The 26209-nt window shown below is 40.6% G+C and overlaps 1 protein-coding gene across 2 annotated transcripts; it reads right to left on the minus strand.

Annotated features, from left to right (window-relative positions):
- Window positions 1-7494: 7494 nt before the first annotated feature.
- On the minus strand, window positions 7495-22811 carry anapc16.S (anaphase promoting complex subunit 16 S homeolog). Of its 2 annotated transcripts, none has more exons than XM_018227569.2 (5): window positions 22342-22811; window positions 20674-20817; window positions 17735-17887; window positions 13728-13802; window positions 7495-8684 (listed from the first exon to the last, which is right to left on the minus strand). In XM_018227569.2, exons 2-5 carry the CDS (start codon window positions 20756-20758, stop codon window positions 8563-8565), a joined length of 435 nt encoding a protein of 144 aa, XP_018083058.1. In that variant the 5' UTR covers window positions 20759-20817; window positions 22342-22811; the 3' UTR covers window positions 7495-8562. The 2 variants fall into 2 exon arrangements, with proteins under 2 accessions (XP_018083058.1, XP_018083059.1); XM_018227570.2 differs by lacking the exon at window positions 22342-22811 and adding an exon at window positions 22233-22307.
- Window positions 22812-26209: the final 3398 nt, after the last annotated feature.

Consider the following 26209-nt stretch of genomic DNA (forward strand, 5'->3'; position numbering starts at 1 on the left):
ATTTGCATTTCCAAAGACTAACATGTTTAGCAGCAATGCTGTACTAAAGCACCTTACTGATACTGATGGGGCTGGACCCACAACTAGGTTGCATAAAGAAGGTGCAATTCTTCAGAAATGCATATCTAACATAACATACAGTATATTTGTGTTTCATTCACAATAACCAAGCAAGGGAAAGCAGAACCAAGGCAGAGCTGTAATAAAGCAGGTTCTGATGATGAGCCAGCCGCACGTCCTACACACTGAACCTCAGCAAGAATCACTTCCCACAGACAGATGGCTCTGCAACCTTTCTCTTCAGTCCGTCTGTTGCCATTTGATTTTCCAAAATAACCATCCACGTGCAGAGCAGCTATTTTTGACTGCATGTGTTCTGTATGGTAGCTAAAATTATTCACTCATGTGTGCATGAATTATATAACGTACAAGAGTCCCATAACGTAGGGAAGTTGAACCAAAGATCCTTCTATTGATCTATTCTCAACAAAATGATCTGCCCAGATACAGTGACAAATCAGAGTTGTAATACACAGCAATAACCTGTTATTAAAACTGGCAGTAGACGCAAAGATCAGATCGTACTAATCGAGGATTTGTACGATTTTCGGAACCGTGTATGGAGAGTCCCGACATTTTTCGTCCCACGGAGATTGGTCATTTGGTTGATCGGACAAGTTAAACAATTTGTCGGCTGCCAATAATATCTCTGCATGTATTGCAGATCGTATCATTTTCAGAGGGAGACTGTCACCGGCCTCGTGTTTTTATATGGTCATGAAACTCCTCGGAAACTTATAATATCCTTATATTTTACAAGAGGGGGTACTTTATCCACTATATTATTAACATTATAGAGCACCAACATATTTTGCAGTGCTGTGACCATGGGAGTAAAATGTACAACTTATTTGTTATGCAGCATTGTTTCTGTAGTGACATTTAGCTTAACAATTAACTAAAAAACAGGACATTTTTTATTACTTATCGTAATTTCTGTTTCCTGGTCACTTTCCATGGCAGCATTCACCAATGGGTTAAATCCTCTCACCAGGCCAATGGACAGGATCCTCCCCAAGCAATTTAAAAGCGCCCGCCCCCTTATACTCACTGTCTTAGTTGAACAGCTCACACACAAAAAAAAAAGGGGTGGGTAGTTTTTGGTGAATGCTGCCATGGAAAGTGACCAGGAAACAGAAATTACGGTAAGTAATAAAAAAATTCCTGTTTTCCTAGTCACCCATGGCAGCTATTCACCAATGGGAACTACCAAAGCTACAGGGAGGGACTTGACACATAATGCAGTAACATAACACACTTTATTTTGATATATTCACAACAGACTGCAAAATCTTTCTCCCAAATCTTGCTTCCTGGGAGGAAAGAACATCCAATCTATAATGCTTAATAAATGTATTGATGGAGGACCATCTCGCCGCCTTGCAAATCGCTTCTGGCGATGCCTTGGCCTCCATCGCCCAGGAACTTGCTAGAGCTCGGGTGGAATGGGCTTTCAATCCCTGGGGAACCTTCCTGCCAGCTGCATTGTACGCCTTTGCAATTGCTGCCACTATCCAAGAACTCAACGTCTTCTTAGATGGAGTTTTCCCCTTTCTGAAACCACCAGGAATCACAAACAAATGATCCGACTTTCTCCATGATTTTGTTCTCCCCAGGTATATTGTGAGGGCTCTGACCAAATCCAGTTTATGCCATTGTCTCTCTTTTTCTGACTTTGGCGAAGGACAAAATGAAGGAAGTGTAACCTCTAAATCCATGTGGAAGTCAGATATCACTTTAGGAAGAAATTTGAAAGTAGGTCTCAAAACCACTTTGTCTTCCTAAATTACTGTGGATGGCTCTAGAGCTGATAATGCTGCCAGCTCACCCACTCTGCATGCTGACGTCACGGCAACTAGAAAAGCAACTTTTAGTGTAAGATTCCATAAGGAAACTTCTTCTAAAGGCTCAAAAGGTGGCTTTGTCAAACTGTCTAGGACAAACGGAAGGTCCCAGGGAGGTGAAAAGCTTCGGATCCGTGGTTTTACCCTCTTAAAGGCATTGAAGAATCTCTGGACCAACGGATCCACCGCCCAAGTTTTTCCTGAGAGTGCTGAAATAGCCGACACCTGCACTTTGAGGGTACTTAAATGAAGGCCTCTCTCATAACCAGCGAACAAAAAATCAACCACCATAGATGCTGAAGGACAACCTGGGTCTCGCCCCTCTGCCACCATAGATCTCACAAACGTCTCCCAGATCTTATAGTATTGTGTAGATGTAGATCTTTTCCTTGCATTCAACAGAAAATCTACTAATTTCTCCTTGCACACTAGTTTTCTCAGTCTCCTCCTCTCAACCTCCAGGCCGTCAAGCAAAGGTGATTTTCCTTGTGAAACTGAACTAATCCCTGAGTCAACCAACCTGGGAACCTCGGAATCTGCTTGGGCTATCCTAAGGACAGTCTGTGTAGTAGAGGAAACCAAGGTCTTCTTGGCCAGTATGGTGCTATTACTATAGCATTGGCCTTTTCCCGCTCTATCTTCTTTAGGACCTTCCAGACCAGGGGAATTGGAGGGAACACAAAGATTAACTCTCTTGACCAGTCCTGCCTTAGACCATCTATGGCTTCTGCTTCTGCGCATGGGAATCTGGAAAAAAACATTCTGCCCTTCCTGTTGTGAATGGTAGCCATGACATCTATTTCCGGTACTCCCCAAGTACCACCAGATCTTGAAAGATATCCTCGTGAAGACTCCACTCTCCTGGATCCACGAGACTTCGACTTCGAAAATCTGCTTTTTGGTTTTCTATTCCTGGAAGATGTACTGCAGTGATATTTTCTAGGCATGACGCTGCCCACTGAAAAATTGGTTTTACTTCCTCCGACAAGACCAGGCTTCTTGTACCTCCTTGCTTCTGCACATAGGCCACTGCTGTGGTATTGTCGGAAAACACCTATTGCCAAGGCCAATAGAGCCTCTTTTATTGCCTTTAACTCTATGACATTTGAGGAGACGTGACTTAACTCCCAAGAACCTTGAACGCACACATCTCCTATGTAGGCTCCCCAGCCGACTCCTGATGCATCTGTTGTAACTGTTATCCAGTCTGGCTCCTCTAGTGGGGTACCTCTTCCTAAATTCTCTGGAACACACTACCAACTTAGAACGTTTTTTAATTCTTGAGACAAAGTCAATTTTTTCCGTAGGTTTTCTTGAGGGTTTTTCACTTTTCTGAGCACAAAATTTTGTAATGGTCTTGAATGCCACCTCGACCATTTTACGATCTGAATCGTTGAGGACATCAATCCCATGATCTTCAAACACTGGCGTACTGAGACTACTTCCTGACTTCTGAAGTCTTCTATCGCCTGAATAATCTTCCTTTGTTTTAGAAGAGGAAGACTTACCAAATTCCTTTGTGTCTGGAAAAGAGCCCCTAAAAAAACGAGAGACTTTGATGGAACTAGACTGCTCTTTTCCAAATTTACTATCCAGCCGTGTAGCTCTAGCGATTCCAACACCCTCGTTGTTTGAACCTCTCCCTCTTTCTTTGTTCTTGCCGTTACCAGAATATCGTCTAAGTAATGAAAGACTGAAATTCCTTCCTTCCTTAATTAGGCTATTAATGTCACCAAAATCTTGGTGAACACCCTTGGGGATTGCGACAGGCCAAATGGGAGACATCTGAATTGCACATGTACCCCTCCCACTTCGAACCTCAGAAACTTTCTGTGGTCCTGAAAAATTTGCACATGAAAATACGCATCCTTCAAGTCGATGTTGGTGAGCCAATCCCCAACCGAGATCGCCTGTTATCACTGATGCTAGGGATTCCATCTTGAATTTCTTTTTTTGTAGAAATTTGTTTAGACTCCTCATGTCTAATACTGGCCTCATAGCGCCTGAAGCCTTCTTTACTAGGAACAATCTTGAATAAAACCCCTTTCTTCTTTCGAAAGGAGGAATGACTTCTATTGCCTCGGAAGCAAATAGCTGATCCATGTACTCCTGGAACAGACTTTGTGCTTCTTCTGACTCCTGCAAAGATGAACTTAGAAAATAATCTTCTTTGGGAATTTTCGAAAACTCTAAACAAAAACCTCTTTCTATTGTATCGCATACCCAGCGATCTTGAATGTTTCTGGCCCAGACTTGAGCGAATAGCGCCAATCTGCCTCCTACTTTCGTCTGAGCCAAGACACCCTCATTGCTGCTGAGCCGTCGAGCCTGAGGTGGAGAAACCTCTAGATCTCCTGAAATTGCCTCTTGAGATTTGACGGCACGATCTCCATGACGACTGTCTGTTAAATTCTTTCCCTGGCTTATATTGTTTGGATGTTCTAAATGATCTCTCCTTCTCTCTGTGAAAAGATGCATCAAACCTCATCCTTTTGTTTCTACCTTCCTGAGGAAGGAACACACTTTTTCCTCCAGATACCTTCTTGATGATTGTATCCAATCTTTCTCCAAACAACATTTCTCCCTCAAATGGCAGTTGGCATAAGTTGGATTTCGAGGCTGCATCTGCTGCCCAAGGTTTAAGCAACAACGCTCTCCTGGCTGCCACCGATAGTGCCATGGATCTTGCCATAAAGTGGACTAGATCAATAGAAGCTTCTGACATAAAATCAACCGCCAATTTACAGTCAGCCAGCATTTCCAACACTTTAGGTCTTTTTACATTAGACGAGATTGCTTCTCCTACCTCAGCCAGCCACACTTTTAAGGCTCGCGACACTGATGTGAGTGCCACTGCCGGTCTACAGGCTGCCCCTGCTGCTCCAAAAGATTTTTTAAGATTAAATTCAATCTTTTTCTCCATCGGTTCTCTGAAAGCTGCCGCATCATCCACCGGTAAGGTGGTCTTTCTTGCCAGTCTCACAACCGCTGCATCCACCTTAGGGGATGAATCCAAAAATTTCGAATCCTCTTCTGCAAATGGATATTTCTTAAGAAATTTTCCTGCAGTCTGAGGTCTTTTTTCTGTTTTTTTCCATTCTGCCATAATAATATCTTTAATTGAGGCGTGAACTGGAAAGCATACCGACCTCTTCTTCAGAGAAGGGAACAACTTATTAGCTGAAGATAATTTGGCAGGTTCCATGAGGAAGGTCAGTGTCTGCCTAACTGCTTTTATCAGAGGATCGATCACTGCCAGATCAAAATTGGAGTCCTCCTCCATGTCAATCTCCCCTTCTTCCGAACCTAAAGGAGAATCTAATTCTGAATCTTCCGAAAGTTCTCCCTCCGAAACCTCAGAAAGGGAATCTATTTGTCTGGAGTAACCATGTCTTGTTCTCTTTTTAGAAGTCGCTACTTCCTGAAAACCTTGCACCACCGCCTGCTTAATGACCGCAGCCAAAGATTCAGCAAAAGCTTGATTTTCAAGAGAATTTGACACTCCTGGTTCTCCTTGAGCTTGAACTGACGTAGCCTTTTCTGGCGTTTTGTCTTTCTTTTCAGTGGCAGGAAGGCTGTGTAATTATATAGAAAAAAAACAAATATTAACCTCCTGCACAATTCTCTCTCTCTCTTAGCACACCGGCATTAGGACATGTCTCACCTTTTCCCTTTGGGGTGAGGTGTTTTGCCCGGCATTCCCGACTCCATAGAGGTGCTGCATAAGAACATAACTTTTAGTCTACCTCCTAGACAAAAAAAAATCTCCTGGCAGCATAATCCTACTGCACATACCTGTATCAGCAGAATAAACAGGCTCCTGCAGGACCCAGCGTCACAAGTAGCGAAAAAACTTTTATAAGAAGGGCGTCCCTGCCTACCTGAAATGCAGTAAAATACTATTTTGGCGCATCTCAGGCGCGAAAACCCCCACTTCCGGTTCGCCATGCTGCCAGAATCCAAAATGGCGCCTGAGGTACTTCCGCCCATCCAGCGCTCCGCATCCAGCCTAGTATAGGAAGTTCTCGCGGCATTTAACACGTCACTTCCGGTTTCGGCGCCACACTGCGCAACACCTCCTTCGCCTCCCTAACCCGCATACTACGGGAGGTACGTCTGGACCCAGGATGCCTCCACGCAATCCCCTGGTCCCTCCCTTGCTAACCCCAACTCAGGGGGAGCTATTGGGACTTCAGCTTCTGTAAGGGGGAACCGAGAGAGAGAGAGAGCAGAGAGCCCCCTTACTGCTGGGAATCATCCACCTGCACCATCAGCCCGTGGACAGGAAAAAAAGACAGTGAGTATAAGGGGGCGGGCGCTTTTAAATTGCTTGGGGAGGATCCTGTCCATTGGCCTGGTGAGAGGATTTAACCCATTGGTGAATAGCTGCCATGGGTGACTAGGAAAATTGTATTTTGTCTCTACATTTTACCAAGATGCCTAGGGAGCTGTGAAGTGTCTGTCATACAGACAAGCAGATGTTGGAGCCAAAGCTATTAGGCTATTTGGACCTTCTTTATTCCTTAGTCTCCCTGCTTCTTAACTCTTAGGGGGTTATTTACTAAAATCCGAATTTTATGAAAAAAAAAAAAAACATGACAAATCTCCCATGTCCGATTTTAGCTTATTAATAAAAAAAAAAACTATTTAATTGGCCTGCATAAAAACCAAATTGCACTAATTTTTCAAGTTTTTGCCCGAAGACCCCGAAAATTAGGATTTTCTGGTGAAAACCCCTGCAGACATCAATTCACTCATTTTATCAATTTGAGATAGGTGCCTCTCCCACTGACTTATACAGGACCTCGACTGGTCTGATAAATAGCCACCTATCAATAAAGCTGGCATAGATACAAAGATAAAGTCATACGTATCGAAGGTTCGCCAAAACATTGTCTGATTTGTTATTACTTTATTTAATCTGTATGGTTAGTGGTAGATTGCAATTAACGATCGTTGTTTTACACAAGAATAAAATCTGCACATCTATGTGCAATCTATGTGTAATTTGAGCCCCACAATAATGAATGCTGAAACTGTGGTTTGCTGAAGAGCAAAATCACACTACTCATCTGTTTGGTCAGGTTCTGATCTGTTAGAAAATTTTAAGTTTGGCCACTTCGTTGCGTCCAAACCAATTGGAAGAGAGAATGCAGCCCGATGCTCTGAATATTGAGCAGGAGTAGTTATGGCAGGAGCATGCCCGCGCTTTGACAGACGCTTTGCACCTACTTCATCAGGCTCAAGACATACAGTATATCAGTCAAACAGCGTCTGAGCCATGATTAACAGCACTGTGTGGAATTGAGGAAAACATTTTTTACATTCAAAAATATATGCTGATCCAAAACAATTTCTTTCAGGTAAATTATAATAAATGAGTGATTTACAGTTTATATTGAAGCAACCCTGCTGGACAGCAATGTGGAATGTGCTGGCACTTTAGAAATTACCCATGCAAGAAAACAAAACAAATAGCAAGAAGGCAAAACAAATAGCAAGAAGGCAAAACAAATCTCCACCTCCCATGCATTTTAGATTTTAGCTCAGTCTTTACCTCCCCATGTCTCCAAGAACAAAATCTAATCAATCTATTCAGATATTTATTTATACAAAACAGCATAAAACAGATTGATTACAGAAACTCATAGTAACAAAGGATCTCTATCTGTGAAAAAAGAATCAGCCCCTTAAGGTGGCCATAGACGCAAAGATCCGCTCGTTTGGCAACATCGCCAAACGAGCGGATCTTTCCCCGATATGCCATTAACGAGCATGGCTATATCGGGGGTAATCTGATTGTTCGGCCGTACGCCTGAACGATCCGGTTACGATGTGCCATGGGCTCCAGCGGGATCTGCCGGATGAAAGATGACGGAACACGCCACACACGATCCTCGATTCGTACGATAGGATCTGTGTGTCTATGGCCACCTTTACTTCTCCTGCCTCCAGATCCATTGGGTAAGCCTGGGTGCAGGCCCACTCTGCAGATATCGGTATTGAAATCCAAAAGTTTGTATTCAGTGCTTGAATCCGCTGCATGTGCCTGCACCTGGTCCTCCTGCAGGTTCAACAAGAACCACTTACGGATTTAGGGGCAGGCAAGCGGCCAATTCTAGCGCTGTTAGTATTGGAATGCAATGTCTAGATGGTTAGAAACAATTTCAAAACAAAGTAATGAGAGATCACAACATAGCAGGCCAGTGGTAATCCAACCCCTGTGACACACTGGATACAGAGGAAAAAGTACATCATAACATTTCCTTCTTTCCAAACACTTGACCGTTACACACCTGATCCATCTGACCTCGCCGCTCTTGCAGTATTAACGGAATCCACTAAAAGATCATTAGAGGGGCAATAAATACTTGTAATGAAGATCTATATATTCACAAGTGGAATTCTAGAGACAGAATACAAAATTATTTCACTAATCATGCAACAGGGTACAAGAGCAGCTATTCTACAATACATTATTTTCCATAACAAGGGTCTATTAAAACAAGGGCAACAGTATATGACCGAGCTTTATTTTTTTTCCAGCTTTCCCTTTGTTGTCAGTTTTGCAGACAAGAACGATGTTTTGGAGTCCTAGAATCTCTCTCTCTCACTTAATTACAAGCTGGAGTGAACATTCCAGTAGTCTTGATTCTGGTCACTTTCCACCAGAAGATGGGGTGAATCCCAAAAGCTGCTCTATAGGGGTGTACCGCCATTCATCTGCTTCAAGTTCTTCTACTAAACCAGCCAGCTTCTCCATTCGACTTACTTGCTGATCTGAAAAAATTAGATCTATGCGAATGTTACTGCAATTAGAACATGATTCACCCCACATGTCTAAACTTCTCCTGGACAATTCACCTCATTTTGCAACGTCCATGCTCATTCCTAAGGCAGAAATGTTGCTCGATAAAACAAACAACATTGTGCCAAGAGACTGGCGAATTGCTAATGTGGTGCCTCTATTCAAAAAAGGATCCCGTTCTCAGCCTCAAAACTATAGGCCAGTTAGTCTGACGTCAGTATTAGGAAAGCTTTTCGAAGGGTTAATAAAGGATAAGATACTGGACTTCATAGCAAATCATAATACTATGAGTTTGTGCCAGCATGGTTTTATGCGTAATAGATCTTGCCAGACTAACTTAATTTCTTTTTACGAGAATGTAAGTAGAGACCTCGATTCTGGGATGGCAGTGGATGTGATTTACTTAGACTTTGCTAAAGCATTTGATACAGTGCCACACAAAAGGTTACTGGTTAAATTAAGGAATGTTGGCCTGGAACATAGTATTTGTACCTGGATAGCGAACTGGCTAAAAGATAGACTACAAAGAGTGGTGGTAAATGGAACATTTTCTAATTGGACCAGTGTTGTTAGTGGAGTACCGCAGGGCTCTGTACTAGGTCCCTTGCTTTTCAACTTGTTTATTAATGACCTGGAGGTGGGCATTGAAAGTACTGTTTCTATTTTTGCAGATGATACTAAATTGTGCAGAACTATAGGTTCCATGCAGGATGCTGCCACTTTGCAAAGTGATCTGTCTAAACTGGAAAACTGGGCAGCAAACTGGAAAATGAGGTTCAATGTTGATAAATGCAAGGTTATGCACTTTGGCAAAAATAATATAAATGCAAGTTATACACTAAATGGCAATGTGTTGGGAGTTTCCTTAAATGAAAAGGATCTAGGGGTCTTTGTAGATAACACGTTGTCTAATTCTGGGCAGTGTCATTCTGTGGCTACTAAAGCAAATAAAGTTCTGTCTTGCATAAAAAAGGGCATTAACTCAAGGGATGAAAACATAATTATGCCTCTTTATAGGTCCCTGGTAAGGCCTCATCTGGAGTATGCAGTTCAGTTTTGGACTCCAGTCCTTAAGAGGGATATAAATGAGCTGGAGAGAGTGCAGAGACGTGCAACTAAATTGGTTAGAGGGACGGAAGACTTAAATTATGAGGGTAGACTGTCAAGGTTGGGGTTGTTTTCTCTGGAAAAAAGGCGCTTGCGAGGGGACATGATTACACTTTACAAGTACATTAGAGGACATTATAGACAAATGGCAGGGGACCTTTTTACCCATAAAGTGGATCACCGTACCAGAGGCCACCCCTTTAGACTAGAAGAAAAGAACTTTCATTTGAAGCAACGTAGAGGGTTCTTCACAGTCAGGACAGTGAGGTTGTGGAATGCACTGCCGGGTGATGTTGTGATGGCTGATTCAGTTAATGCCTTTAAGAATGGCTTGGATGATTTTTTGGACAGACATAATATTAAAGGCTATTGTGATACTAAACTCTATAGTTAATATAGGTATGGGTATATAGAATTTTAATTAAAAGTAGGGAGGGGTGTGTGTATGGATGCTGGGTTTTCATTTGGAGGGGTTGAACTTGATGGACTTTGTCTTTTTTCAACCCAATTTAACTATGTAACTATGTAACAGTGTAAAATAAAATTCTAAAATGAAGTCAGATATGGGTCACACCAGTAGAGGTCCTATCATCAGGCCTAGGTTCCTTATGATCACATTGTAGTGGCTTCCATTGTACTGCCTTATTGACTGACAATTCATATAGCTACAGGCAACCCAGATTACACTTTTAGCCTATGCTAAAATACATTCAATAAAACCCTCTTCTCAGGGTACATGCGAGTCACTGACAGATCCAAAAGTGAAGCTGCAGCTTAAACCACTTCCACATGTAAATGCTTTCTAACCACATACACAATAACTGACACTCGTTATCTCAGAAAGGAGATAATGGTATGACCTACACCTCACCCATTAAAAGATTTCAGACTGTTCTCATAAAAATTCTAAACTTTTAGTACCTGTACAAATAACTGTACTTGTTTTTTAGTGTATTTAACTTAATATTATACACATCTCCAACATCTTATTTATAAAGCATATGGATCAATCACAAGCAAACTGATAAACACTATGCTAAAGCATTCTGCATTAAACTTAGAGATATTTCTTATGTAGCACCTTCTTGGACTTTAAAGGAGAACTAAAGCTTAACTAAAATTTAGGTAGAAATGCTGTACATAATGTTTTGTGCTACTGTACCAGACCAAGACAACCGCAGCCCTTTAGCAGTAAAGATCTGTGTCTCCAAAGATGCACCAGTAGCTCCCCATCTTCTTTTCTGCTGATTCACTGCACATGCTCTGTGCTGCTGTCACTTACTGAGCTTAGGGACCCACTCACAACATACAGTCCACATAGAATAGAAATGTCACAATATAAGACTGATTAGTAATTAATACAGATAATTATTACATGTCAGCACAGAAACCAGTGCAATTAGCATCAGAATTTAATAATCAGCTTTGCAGCATCCGCTTATATTACAGACAAACCTCATTTTCTGCTGGATAATTTGTGACAACCCCTAAGCTTAGCTTCTCAACAGCTGCTCAGAGCCCACTGAGCATGTGAGTGTCGCTGACACTTTCCAAGATGGTGGCCCCCTGTGACAAGTTTGAATTCCTGGCTCATTGCTGCTATTGACAAGCTGAAACTTTAGGCTTGTGCAATAAGTTCAGTATATAAATATGGCACTTTTAGCCACATTCATTTTTAGGATTTAGTTCACCTTTGCTTACAGGTAAAAAAAAGGTTGGGGACCCCCCGTTTTAAAGCAACAATCACCGGCTGTGAAAACCTTCTAGTGGGGCTCATTTATAAACACTAGGCAAATGTGCACCTGTGCAGTAACCCATAGCAGTCAATCAGTGATTAGCTTTTTTCAATCAGCTGCAGGGTGAACACTAAAAGCAATCACCTCAATGGTTGCCATGGGCTGCTGCCCAGGAGCAAATTTGCCCAGTGTTTATAAATGAGCCCTAATTTCCTGTGTTTCCCATTGTAGTGGAGGAAGATAGAGAGAGATTCCAGACTGTGCTCTAGCCCTAATTTTGCTGGGACACAAGGAGATTTAAGGTGGTGGCAGACGGGGAGATTAGTCGCCCAGTGACAAATCTTTGCTTATGCGGGCGACCAATCTCGCTGAAATGCCTTCCTGCCGGCAAGAATATGAATCGCCCCGAGGGATGGCATAGGAATGGCTTCTGATCTCCAAAATCACCTGAAGTTTCCTCACGAGGAATAATTCTAATCTCTCTGTCTGCCACCACCCTAAAGGGAAAACTTTGTTCAGGTCTATTAGGTCCAGTATCTTGTACCTGACTGAGCTGTTTCAAACAGAGTAAATCAGTCAGCCTAGTTTCCTCCTGATCGAAAGTGTAAATCCTTGGCTGGCCAACTGCAGCAAGCATTCTGAGTTCTAATCAAATACATGACGGCTGCTCCCAACTGAAAATCCTGTCACTTGCATATGTGATGGGTCAGCAGATGACAGGATATTAATTCTGGAGCAACTGCCGAGGTTTTCCTCCTAACATCTACTCCATGATTACCTATAAGAGTATGGTTAGCCTTGATACCTATATAAATATGAAATATTTGCAGCTATAGTCCTGTGGTATAAGAATTTTATTAGTAGTTAACTCACACAGCATATTGGAACAAGCCCTTCACTACTATACCCACAGAACAGTCCAGCAGTCAAATAAATGTATGCTGGGGGGGTGACAGGATTGTGCCAGTTCAGGTTTAACCACTAAACATGCTCCAATCTGTTCTAAACGCGGCCGCTAGACTCATTCATCTAGCTCGCCGCTCAACATCAGCTGCTCCCATATGCATGTCCCTTCACTGGCTCCCAATCTCTTCTAGAATCAAATTCAAATTACTAACACTCACATTCAAGGCCCTTAATAATGAAACCCCTCCCTATATTTCATCTCTAATCTCCAAATACACTCCTTCACGAAACCTACGCTCTGCTTCTGATCTTCGTCTCACTTCTCCTCTCATCATCTGCCCATTCTCGTCTACAAGACTTCTCTCGGGCTTCTGCTTTTCTCTGGAACTCTCTGCCACAAGCTGTCAGACTTTCTCCTTCTGTCCAAACTTTCAAGCGCTCCTTAAAGACCCATCTGTTTAAAGAGGCTTATTCGATGTACCTTAATTAATCATTGCTGTATCAAAAATGGCAAAGTGTTTATATAATCCTAATGTCTCAATTGTACCCTAACCTTTTAGTTTGTAAACTCTAATTTCTATGTCCTTCTAACCCTATTGTACTCTGTAATCCTTGTTTGTTATCCACCATTAATTCCCTGTTTGCTATAACTGCAGTAAAGCACTGCGTATCTTGACAGCGCTATATAAATAAATGATGATGATGATGATGCATATTTTCTGCTGTATTCTACACAAATGACTGATCATCACCACTGACTTATAAGGGTTTATTAATATGCCGCCTCTACTACTATATTTATCTATTGCTATTGTTGGACAAAACGACATTATAATGACATAATTACTACATTTGACAACATTCCTTATCTTTATTCACAGGACGACTGTGTTAGTAAAATCACTTTCCCATTTTTTTATTAAGTAGAAGTTATTTTTAATTACAGGATCCTGACTAATCAGGGTGAAAAAATCCATTAATGGGAATACTGGGGTGAATAAAAGGGTTACATAAGTCGACAATGTATCTGGTCTACTTTCCTGCACTGCAAAAATACTCAGCTGCTAGCCAATGAAAGTCTCACTCTTCTGCGTGAAGCAGCTGGTGACATTATGCATAGGATTACACAAATCGCCTTTGGATGAGAAGAGAAAGAATCCTACTTTTGGAGACAAGACTGACTCATTGCAACAAAGCCTGAAGCATTTAATGATCCAGCCTTTATACAGGTCTTCAGATACTGCTATGGATTTAATTCACACTTACCATGCTTCACTTGCTTTAAGGTAGATGCAACCTGATAGCTGAAAACGGACTCGCACAGGAATCTCTCGGAACCATCTGTAACAGACAAGACAATGAAGTCTTAGGTTTGAATGTCTACTGACAAAGAGAAATTCAATAGGAATCCATTGCTCTAGCTACACTTGTGTAACAGGGTACACTGAGAGAGGAAGAAGAGACAGGAAGAGATAATACCAGATGAAAACAGCAGAGATTTAAAATCCCTAAGGTTACTGTCACACTATGAATGGAGCAGCATGTCCCTGTACACAGGAGGCAGATCTTGGACAGAAAATGCACACAAGAACATTTTAAAATGGCTAAAATTCACCGCATGTGTGCTCATTAGCCTAAAACAGGGAGGGAGAGAGAATGTTAGGTTAAAACAAACCACCTTGTGATGCAAAGAAAACGCCTAGATGATTGGCCAGTAACAACAAACTATCCAAACAAATCTCTTTAAGGGGTTGTTCACCTTCAAACACTTTTTCCAGTTTAGTTGGTTTCAGATAGTTCACTAGAAATAAATATTGTTTCCAATGAGTTTCTATTTGTCACCTGGTGCATTCTGAACTGTTAAAATTTGATACAATTAGTTAATACATTTCTCCGCAGTATCTGTGGAACTATTGTATGGCAGTCTGAGCGATTCGTTTTCCAAATACACCTGAGGTTTCCTCGTCAGGCAACTTCAGAAATCGAATTGCTCCGAGTGCCACCCCCACCCCGCCGGTAATTTACGTTTTAGCCAGCGGGAAGGCAGTTCTAGTCGCCCTGAAGAAGAGGAGATTTGTCGCCGGGCGACTAATCTCCCAGAATCTACCTGTGTGCCCTGACCCTTAATGAAACTCAGGGATTCTGCTCAGCAGGGACACAGATAAAAAAATGTATCAACTAAATGTATCAATTCATGAAACTTTAGACACCGGACACGCATGTTTTTACTGCGCAGACCACGTCTCGGTTTTGAAAAAGCTGACTGCTGCCTAAATACGCTAGAGTAGCATGCTATTGCCGGAGGTTGAAGCTGCTAGTGTATTTACAGCAGCGGTCTGTTTTTTTTAAAACCCGCGGCGCGGACCGGCAAAGATCCGCATGTGTGTCCGGGCCTTACACTTCAATATTAGGAAAATGGCCACAAATAGAAAGTCATCATTCGTTACCCTGTATGTATACATATGCAATGACAATAAAGTTGAATCTAATCTAAATTGGAAAAAGTCTATTTCTGGGGAACTATCTGAAACCAACTGAACTGAAAAAAGTGTCTGAAGGTGAACGGATCGATCCCTTTAAAGTCAGCTGTTAGAATTGATACAATAGTTGCTAATATTCCACAGATAGTTCTGATAAATGTACCAACTAATTGTATCAATGAAATATAGCAAATTGTATCGGAATGCTTCTGGATCACTGAGCTGCCAGACTGAGACACCAGAGACACGAACATTAAACTTTAAACTTAAATTTAGGGAGAATGGTAACAAATAAAAGATGGAAAGTAATTGAAAAAAGTCTTCGTTTATGGTGAACCATTTGAAAACAACTGAAAAAAGTGTTGGAAGGTGAACAACCCCTTTACGAGAAGAAAAGTCTGACCAGAGGTAGAAACATTGAAAACAGATGAATGAGTTCCTACAAATTGTTACAGTTCCATGAGTAACACAGACTATATAATTCTAGATTAAACTAATTATTTACATTACACAGCAAAACAGTAAATTGAATAAAGCTTCATTTTTGACAATTTTAAGACATGCTAAATGCAAATTGAGGTGTTCAGCTATTACTGAGAAAAAAGAGAAATGTATAGGTACTGAACACGAGGTGTCACAAACCCTTCCTGCTCATTACTTTTCTTTGCGGTTTAATGAAAGGCAGATTTTAAACAAGCTTGGTTGTATACGTTCACATACTACAACACAATTTAGAAGCATACTATTTTAGCGAACATATTGCTCCAGACAACAGAGTGACCACAGTGTTGGGTATGGGATATGTATATATTAGGAGAGAAGTCATATAGTAGTTGTGCCCCATAATGGGAGTGAGCATGACTGGTAAGGCATAGAGGGGTCGGATTAGTGGTAATCTGAGATACGGGTGGTGAAGGATGAGGGGAAAAAAAAACATTTTAGCAATGCTGTTTATGTATAATAAAATATGTAAGGCTTTACAGCACTAGAGAAACTTTAGATTGCTCAAGGAAGATTTTGTGTTGGAGAGCAGACAGTGCCCTCCAGTGGGCAAAGGATAGAAGTGGCATTCAGTCATTACTATTCTTTTTTCATTCATATGTAAATGTATATTTCAGCATTGAAAACAAGCCTTTTTCCTGCCAGAATATACAATGCAGTTGACTAGAACCACTTAGTTTCTCTATTATATGTGCGAAAACATGCTGAAAGTCTATATATCAACAGAATGACAATGTGGTTGGGTCTTGGTTCACATGTATCTTCTATATCAAGGTTTCAAATGATGGAACTTTTCTACATCACACAAAAATGGCAAAAGTTGCCGCAACCTTTCTGTAGCAGCGTTGCTGTGCCTTATTTCCCATATAAACAAGCTCTGAAGGGGTTGTTCACCTTTAAATTAACTTTTAGTATGATGCAGAGAATTTTTTGTGATTTTTGAGTTTTTTAGCTTTTTATTATTTGTGTTTTTTGCATTATTTAGCTTTTTATTATTTGTGGTTTTTGCTTTATCTAGCTTTTTATGATTTGTGGTTTTTGCATTGTTTAGCTTTTTATTCAGCAGTTCTCCAGTTTGCAGTTTCAGCAATCTGGTTGTTAGGGTCAAAATTTCCCTAGCAACTATGCACTGATTGGAATAAGAGACGAGAATATGAATAGGAGAGGGCCTGATTAAAAAGAAAATACATTTGAAGCCTTACAGAGCATTTTACTGAAAGCTGGAAATAATCAGAAGAAGGCGGCAAATAAATTAAAAAACTAGAAAACATAAATAAAGAAGAGCAATTGAAAAGTTGCTTAGAATTGCCCATTCTAGAACATACTAAGCGGCAAAGTTTCGCCAGGGCGCCGATAATTCACTAAAATCCGAAGTTGCGCTCAGGGAGGCGAAAGGTAGCGAAGTTCCGCTATCGTTAATTCCTCAAGCAAAGCAAAGTTACGCTAGCGTCGCCTAATTTGCATACGGCGCCAAGATAAAGTACAATGGATGTATATGTAGCAGCAAATACATTACACTACACAAGCCTGTTATTTTGCCCTACACATGTGCCCACTGTATAGTTTAGGTGCCATATGTTAGGAAATGTAGGGGGGAAGGAGGGTACCCCCAAACAATTTACAATCTTTTTCAGCCTATTACCCTTAAAAAAGTGAAAGACGCCAGCGTTTTTTTGGGACTTACAAAAAATGTCAACTTTTTTTGAAGCAAGCCCTATCTATTCTATTGCAATTTGCCTAGTCTGAGATGTCGAAGGCAAGTCTGGTGCAAGAGGTAACGTTCAGTAAAATGCGCAAGTGAATTAGCGTAGTTACGTCCCTTCGCCATAGCGCAACTTCGCTTGGCGTAAGGGTGCAAAGTAGCACTAGAGAAGGTCCACTTCGCTAGTGAATTTACGCCAGCACCTGCTAGTAAATTGGCAAAGTAACGAAATGACGTCACACTGGCGAATTTTCACTAGCGTTAGCCACTTCGCCCTTTAGTAAATTTGCCCCTAAAAGTTAACTTAAAGGTGAACCACCCCTTTTAAGTAATAGAAGGTGCAATCTTTGCTAGTCATCTATAGCAACTAATCATGCTGTCTAAGTGTAAATATGTTACTGGTGCTATGGGTTACTGCACTGTAAATTCTGTGCCTTTTATCACATGTAGGGGTAAGTATATATGCACAGCTGAGCTACAACCAGAGATCTGCATGCAGTCAGCCCGTCCCTGGAACCTATGTATGCGTTTCCAGATTAATATTCACAGTGAACTACTCTTGGTTGTTTGTTCACAGTAGCAGCTTTTACCTTCTAACATTTCTCCAGCTGCTTTTGGACAAGTGAACAGTGCTTTCCGCGGAGGCGCTAGATCCGAAACACTAAATCCAGATCCAGTGACAGAACTCCCACTGACTCCACCAGCTGAAGAGGATGAAGAAGAAGCAGCCATTCTGCTGAAATCTTTAAAGAGAAAAAAAGCAATACAATGATATAATGTTGTGCGTTACAGCTGGCATTTTGTGCTAATTTTTCAGCAGGGAGAAACATGTTGGGCTCAATGCTCAAAAACTATCCTATGTGACAATCGCTCAAAACCACCAGAACAATGGATTAAACTGATACTGTCATGGGAAAAAAATGTTTGTTTTTTTTGTTTTGTTTTTCAAAATGCATCAGTTAATAATGCTGCGCCAGCAGGATTCTGCACTGAAATCCATTTCTCAAAAGAGAAAACAGATTTTTTTATATTTCATTTTGAAATCTGACATGGGGCTAGACATATTGTCAGTTTCCCAGCTGCCCCCAGTCATATGACTTGTGCTCTGAGAAACTTCAGTCACTCTTTACTGCTGTACTGCAAGTTGGAGTGATATCACCCCCCCCCCCAGCAGCCTAACAACAGAACAATGGGAAGGTAACCAGATAACAGCTCCCTAACACAAGATAACAGCTCCCTGGTAGATCTAAGAATAGCACTCAATAGTAAAATCCAGGTCCCACTGAGACACATTCAGTTACATTGAGTAGGAGAAACAAAAGCCTGCCAGAAAGCAGTTTCATCCTTAACTGCTGGCTCTTTCTGAAAGCACATGACCAGGCAAAATGACCTGAGATGGCTGACTACACACCAATATTACAACTAAAAAAAAAATACACTTGTTGGTTCAGGAATAAGATTTTATATGGTAAAGTGAATTATTTGCAGTGTAAAGAGTGTAATTTAGAAATAAAAATGAAATCATAAAAATAATGACAGAATCAATTTAAGGTGGCAGTGAGCCCCATGCGCCAGTGTACTTAGTCATGAGTTATATTTGTACTTTGTGCAAACTGCCAGTCCTCTGTGCAAGATTAAAAAAATAAATAAAACAAATATTTATTCCACGTTCAAATATACATGAATAAATATCCACAGCATGATCTGACCCCAACATGCATTGTTATTACAAAACTCAAATGACAAAAATTAAGAAAGCAGTATACACACCTGTATCAACCTTTTCGACACAGATAACTGCATTTTAAATACATTCTCCCTATTCATGCAATGTAAAATAAAAATCCTATGTTCTTATCTTCTTAATATGTATAAAGCAGTAACAGAGTATTGTATTGGCTTCACATATCTTCCCTATAAGTAGCTACATTAGTTTAAAGGAAGTGTAAACTCTCAAAACAAATAAATGTCAAAGAAAAATTAGATGACTCTTCTCTTCTTTTGTAAGCAGAGCAACACAGAAGACTTTTCTGTACTTCTGACAGTAATGCAGTCAGAGACATTAAAAGGGTTGTTCCCCTTCAAACACTTTTATCAACTAAATGTAGCAAATTGTAACAGTTCCAAATGCTCCTGGATCACTGAGCTGCCAGACTGAAACGACAGAGAGAAGAACATTAATCTTTACACTTCAATTCTGGGAAAACTGTAAAAAATAAAAGATAGAAAGCAACTGAAAAAAAGTTTTTATGTTTATGTTAAACAATCTGAAAACAACTTAACTGAAAAAAGTGTTTTTTGAAGGTGAACATCTTCAGCTTTATTATAAAAATAGTATTTAAATATAATATGTAAATATTTGCTAATATATTGAAAATTAGAAATAAAAAATAACGTTCATTGCAATATTGCCTAGAAGAGCACTATAGATAGAGTATTGTATTAGCAAATCCCTCCCTTTACCCTGCTGATGTGACTGTTTCACATAACAGATAAGCAGATGCTCATCAAGCAGTGGGTTTATCAGTTAACTCGTGAGTATGTATCCCCAAGAACTAGGAAGTGAGAAACATGAAGAAGCTTCAATTTCTCAAGTAGTAACACCCACCCCCAGATTAAGGCAATAAGCAAAATATTAACTTATTATTAACCAAGGGGTTATACTGCCCCTTGAACAATGAGCTTCATTCAACCACTTTGATGAGCTTTGTGTCTATAATTGCTTTTGGGGCCTGTAAATACTCCCAAATGTGTCAAATGAAAAAAACTAAAACTGGGACTATGTTGTTGCTCTCCAATTAACTGAAGTCAAGGGCTACCTATGATATAACTAGCGCAGCCTTCGACGAACTTCGCCAGGTGAAATTTCGCCAGGGCGCCGCTAATTCACTAAAATCGGAAGTTGGGCTCAGGGAGGCGAAAGGTAGCGAAGTTGCGCTAGCGTTAATTCGTCAAGCAAAGTGAAGTTACGCTAGCGATGCCTAATTTGCATACGGCGCCAAGTTAAAGTACAATGGACATATATGTAGCAGCAAATACATTATGTTACAAATGTAGGGGGGAAGGAGGGTACCCCTAAAAAAATTTACGATCTTTTTCAGCCTATCACCCTTAAAAAAGTAAAAGACGCCAGCGTTTTTTGGGACTTAGAAAAAATTTCAACTTTTTTTGAAGCAAGCCCTATCTACTCTATTGCACTTCGCCTGGTCTGAGCTGGTGAAGGCAAGTCTGGCGCAAGAGGTAGCGTACAGTAAAATGCGCAAGTTAGTGAATTAGCGTAGTTACGTCCCTTCGCCATAGCGCGAATTTATGGCAGCACCCGTTAGTAAATTGGCGAAGTAACGAAATGACATCATGCTGGTGAATTTGCTCTATCGTTAGCCGCTTCGCGTTTAGTATATTTGCCCCTAGGTGTGGTATTAAACCCTGGAGAACCACACAGACTGATGTCCCCACAGCTCTAATATTCACAACCTGCCACACAAAAAGGGTTAATCTGCTTCCCACATGAATTCATAAAACAACTCACCTGCAGCCCCTGGCACCCCACTCTCGCGAGCACTTCCGGGTGTTGCCCTTGTCAACGTAATTAAGGAGTTACGCACACTGGACATGTCTAGTTTGAGCCCTGACAAAAGGCAACTGCTTGGGTAAGTGAGGCAGGTGGACAGAGCTATAGTAAACAAAAAAAATCATTTAATCAAGCTTTTCCCAAGCAAAATAAATTATATAATAATTGCATGATACTCTGGGTGCTTAAAATTCCCCCTAACAGAAACAGATATGTTGCATTTATCACACTGTGCACCCAGAAGTCCTGTAAATTTCCTTCATCTTCTCATTTTTACTTTCTCATAAGATTCATAACACATGGGGCACTTTCAACTGCAAGTTCTTTTGCAAAGGTTAAAATTCCCATGTCTGTCTCACAAAATGCCCATGTCTGTCTCACACTACTCCTGATAGTATTAAATGGCGAGTGCCCTGGCTGACACACATGGGTGGTAACAAGAAGGTCTCAGCACCAAAATGCTAGCTTAATTGCTATTCCTTTTTCCAGAAGATATCCCACAAAACACCCCATGTGCCACTAGCCAAAAAAGCCCTGTACATATCACCCTGTTGCCCCAGCTCCCCTCCAACCTGTATATATGACCCAATGCTCTGCCAGCTCCCTTTGTATATCACTCAGCGCTCACACAGCTACCTGCGCTCCTCCAGCAACCTGTATATATCAGAACTATTTTTATCTTCAGCACACCACTTACTTGTATTCAAGCTAAACGTAACGACTGTGCTCCAAAGAGGGAATGAAGCACACTACCATACCCCTGCTCTTGCCTTTTAAACATCTATTTCAGCAGAAATGTGGCACAAGTTTTCAATGGAAAACCCCCTTTCTCAATTGCACCTGAGAGCTTGTGCCAAGTTTCTGCTGTAATAAATGTTTGAAAGGCAAGAGCTGGAGTATAGTAGTGTGCTTCATTTCCTCTTGGGAACACGGAACACCCTGTATATATTACCCTGCATTTCTTCAGCTCTCTGTATATATTACCCTGCACTCCTCCAGCTCTCTGTATATATTACCCTGCGCTCCTCCAGCTCTCTTTATATTACCCTGCACTCCTCCAGCTCTGCATATATTGCCCTGCGCTCCTCCAGCTATCTTTATATATTACCCTGCGCTCCTCCAGCTCTCTGTATATATTACCCTGCGCTACTCCAGCTCTCTGTATATTACACTGAACTCCTCCAGCTCTCTGTATATATTATCCTAAACTGCTCCAGCTCTCTGTATATATTATCCTAAACTGCTCCAGCTCTCTGTATATATCACCCTGTGCTCCCTAGCTTCTCTACACTTGTCCATCTCTCTCTCTCTATATATTTTTTCCCCCTGCACTCTGAATTAATCTGTGTATATCACACTACAATCCCTCCCACATCACCCTGCGCTCCACCAAGAGTGGGGCTTATTTATCAACATGGGCAAATTTGCCCAGTGTTGATGACCTCCAGTTACTGTAGAGAACAAAAATGTCCTAAGATCACTGTACAGATAGCCTTGCTGCATCCCTGCAGCCTCACCTCTAGAAATCCCTTTATTGTGTAGTTCTGCACTTTTCTGCAATGTAAACCCTGCGCCACCACAACCCTACATTCAAGTTTCTCCTCAGCCAGCAGCGGCTCCACTTACAGTAAGTCTAGACGTCAAATCCACGTGACGAAGATTGTGCGCGCGTGACGTCACATAAGAATGCGTCAAACTCCTATGCCGGCTAAAGGCCTTTGCGGCGTCATAACGTTACATGATAGTCTAGGGGGAAAGGACACCCGGAAGTGACAGGGATCTGACTGTAGAATTGTGAAGGCGCAAATAAATGGCAGAAAGGCTTAGCGCCAATATACTAGGAAGGTTTTGAAAGAGATGAGGGTTGCTGTGGATCCCTGCTGTGTTTCTAAGGGAGCGCTACTATGTCCAATACAGAACTGCAGGAGGAGCTAATGTGGTGTGATATGGACTTGGATTCCTTGGAGCATATACAGTGTGATGTGTGATATGTACAGAGTGCTGGGGGGCACAGTGTGGTTATGGTATTGCTCCTCTGTGGATATTCCCCAGGCTTTTAAAACGAACAGCTCCTGCCCCTTAAATTATATTCACACAAAGGTCACACTATATGATGATGTATATTGCGCTGTAACCCACTGTTTAATAAAAAATAAGTCATGTTGGAATGTGATTTGTGATGTAACAGCCCACAAGCAGTTCATTGCTAGAATTAACCTATATTGGTAACTGTAACCATTGTAAAGTTTGGTGCAATATGTTAATTCGAGAAAAATAAAATGTAACTAATTTTATTAACATCAGAACGACCCGCATCTGTTTATTTCTCTAAATCCTCCTCTTTTTGCCTTTTCTACTGGCTTCTATTTCTCTGGTCATGCACTCCAAGATCTGATCGTTTATAGAGGTCACCAAACAAGCAGATGTTTGCCCCTAATCTGACTAGCCCAACTGGGCTAGTAATTGTATCATAATGCAGGCCTGTGCATTCCCTGTTGGGGAAGGATTCAAATTCAGTCCTCTTATCTTCTGACAGATAGATACAGTGCCTATAAAAAGTATTGCCCCTTGGACTATTTTGTTCTTAGAACATTGTAGTGCAGTGGATATTATTTATTTTTTTGACACTGATCAGTAGAAATAGAGAAATTCTTGTCAAGCTGATAAAAGATCCCTGAATAGTGATATAAATTAGATCCCTGAATAGTGATATAAATTAATTACAATGGAAATACACAAAATAACTGATTGCATAAGTATACACCCCCTTCGATATTTAACCTTAATCATCACTGGGGCAAACAATAAAATAGCCTGCACGATGGAGAAAAATATAACAAGTTAAATCATTCATTAAAAATATATGGAGAATAGAGGAACTTCTGCAAGCAGCAACTGACTGAATCGATGATTTAGAGAACAGGCAGAGGCGCTCAAATGTCAGGATAAAAGGACTTCCCAAAGGCACTGAAGGCCCCCACCCAAAGCGAGAGAAATGGCTTAGAGACATATTGGGACATGAAAACGTTTCAGCACAATTCGTTGTTGAATGGGTGCACAGGGTTCCCACATGGCCCATTCCTCCCTGTGCGCCTCCAAGGGCCTTTCTCATTAAACTCCTAAATCACCAGGATAGGGATGCAGCCCTTTAGAGCAGCACGTAAAATAGGAGATATACTGCATGAAGGGGCCCGAGTGTCACTCTATCCAAACTACACAAATCTGTCCAATTCGACTAGGGCATTATCCAAACTCAATTTGAGTTTTTTTTTAGAATATTCAAATTAGATTTTCAAGATTTATCAAACTCTGGCCCTTTAAGAATTCAACTTTGACTATTCGCCACCTAAAATCTGCCGAATTCATGTATAAGTCAATGGGAAAGGTCCAGTGACCAAGTTGGAGATGTTTGTAGCCTTCCTGATATTCAAGTTTTTTTTGGAGAAAGAACTCAAATCGAGTTTGGTCGGATTTGAATCGAATTCGATTCGAGTTTTTGGGTTGGTAAAATTTTATTAAATAACCCCCCCAGTCTAATTTTGAGTATATTCAAATTTAAGGGAGTTTAATAAACCTCACATGAATTCGAAATTCAACCTTGGATAAATGTGCCTCTATGTGTGTGTTAGTAGAGGCAATTCTCAGGATTGTCTATGGAATGGTATTTTTTTTGGCATTTTGTAGCCACAACAAGTAGCTGCTACTGGTAGCTGCGTGTGTCTCCACCCTAAAGGGATGTGGTCTCTTAAGTGACTATATGTTAAAGCGGAACTCCGGCTTCCAAACCAAAATTTGATAAATAGGCCCACATAACACAGAAACCCCTACTATAACCATCACCGTTACCTGTTTCTTCCAAAGCTACGAATAATTGCCATTTTCTATGCTGAAATCCAGCTGTTCAACAGTTCTTCTCTTTCTGCATCATTTGAAATCCTGGCAGGGAAGGAGGGACTTAACACTGATGTTACAAATTGTAACAACTTCTCCACAGCTTACAGACAGCATGCAGGAACTACATAACCCACAATGCATTGCACTGTGATGTTCCTTTCCTTATTGAAATCATGTGTGCAGGAATTGTGGGGTTTGGAGGATGCAGGCTAAGGACAGGTGGCTGTTGATACAAAGTAACAATAGTCAGCCGGCTCAGCAAAGTAGTCAGAGAGATCAGCAGAAGAGCAGGGGGCTAGGCTTAGGGAACTGTCAGAAACCATTAAAAATCATGAAAAGTCTGCATATTTTTTTAAATGATGTATATTGCAAAGTTGCTTGAAATTATGTTTACTTTTCAAAAATGTTTTTGTGGAGTTCTCCTTTTAATATGGTCCTGGAGTCATCTACTCTCCTTTGCTCTATTTTTTATAATCCTAATATTTTTCTATCCATTTTGTCTCTTTTGTCTTCAGTTTTGACATACAGTAGCTGTCCTTATGGCTCATTGATTAAGACAATTCTTGGGGGAATTTTGGGGGTCACATCAATGTTTATATAGCAATAGTGCTTAAATGTGAAATTTTCAGTGAATGTATTTTTTGCAATATGAAAAAAAAATCAAACTCTATGAGCTCAGAAATATTCCCGTTAACTTTTTTGCTCTATAATTAACCTTTTATGAGGCATATAGTAAATACACAACAGTTATCCAGGTCAGCATGCCAGTGAAATTATTAATACTGCATGTATCCTGTAACCATTTACTCTGCAGCTGTGTATACACAATTTTTATATACTCATTTGAGTATCATTGAGAATTGTCCCAGATGCTTGCTATGTCATTGTAATGAAAAGGCATCTGGTCTATTTAAACCAAAGGGCATTGTAGATGTAGGAAATACTATTGTTTTGGGGTTGTTTAAAATACTAATTAGAGACAAGATCAATTCTATAACAAATGGCTTGTTCAGGCAAGGCAAATATTGTTAGTTGACTTTGTATTCTGTTTCTATGTCATTAAGCATATACAGTATTTTATGTTGTTTGTGCTTCAGTTTGTCTTGATTAGATTCCTTTGCAGATATTGCTATTGTAGATATTTTAGAGTGTTGCATTATACTTGTAATTATATACCAGTGTAGCATTCATCAGTAAGGATTTCTGCATTATAACATTTTCATTTCACTACAGGTGTTACATAGTGAAGTTGGGTTGAAAAAAGACCATCAAGTTCAACCCCTCCGTGTGCACATACCTACACACACCTACTAAAACTATATTTACTGTACCGATATCTATATTAATTGTAGATTTAAGTATCACTATATCCTTGGATATTATGCTTGTCCAGGAAATCATCCAAGCCACTCTTAAAAGCATTAACAGAATCAGCCATCACAACATTCAGTGCATTCCACAACCTCACTGTCCTCACTGTGAAGAACCACCTACACTGCTTCAAATGAAAGTTATTTTCTTCTTTCTGAAGGGGTGGCCTCTGGTACGGTGATCCTCTTAATGGGTAAAAAGGTCCCCTGCTATTTGTCTATAATGTCCC

This window comes from Xenopus laevis, chromosome 7S (genome assembly GCF_017654675.1).
Source record: "Xenopus laevis strain J_2021 chromosome 7S, Xenopus_laevis_v10.1, whole genome shotgun sequence".
In the NCBI taxonomy this organism is placed as follows: Eukaryota; Metazoa; Chordata; class Amphibia; order Anura; family Pipidae; genus Xenopus; species Xenopus laevis.

Coding starts and splice junctions, on each gene's coding strand:
- anapc16.S (XM_018227569.2), bottom strand. CDS start 20,758: ATGTCCAGTGTGCGTAACTCCTTAATTACGTTGACAAGGGCAACACCC. Junction 17,888..20,673: donor TGGGGTGCCAGGGGCTGCAG/GTGAGTTGTTTT, acceptor TTCTCTTTAAAG/ATTTCAGCAGAATGGCTGCT. Junction 13,803..17,734: donor AGCTGGAGAAATGTTAGAAG/GTAAAAGCTGCT, acceptor TGTCTGTTACAG/ATGGTTCCGAGAGATTCCTG.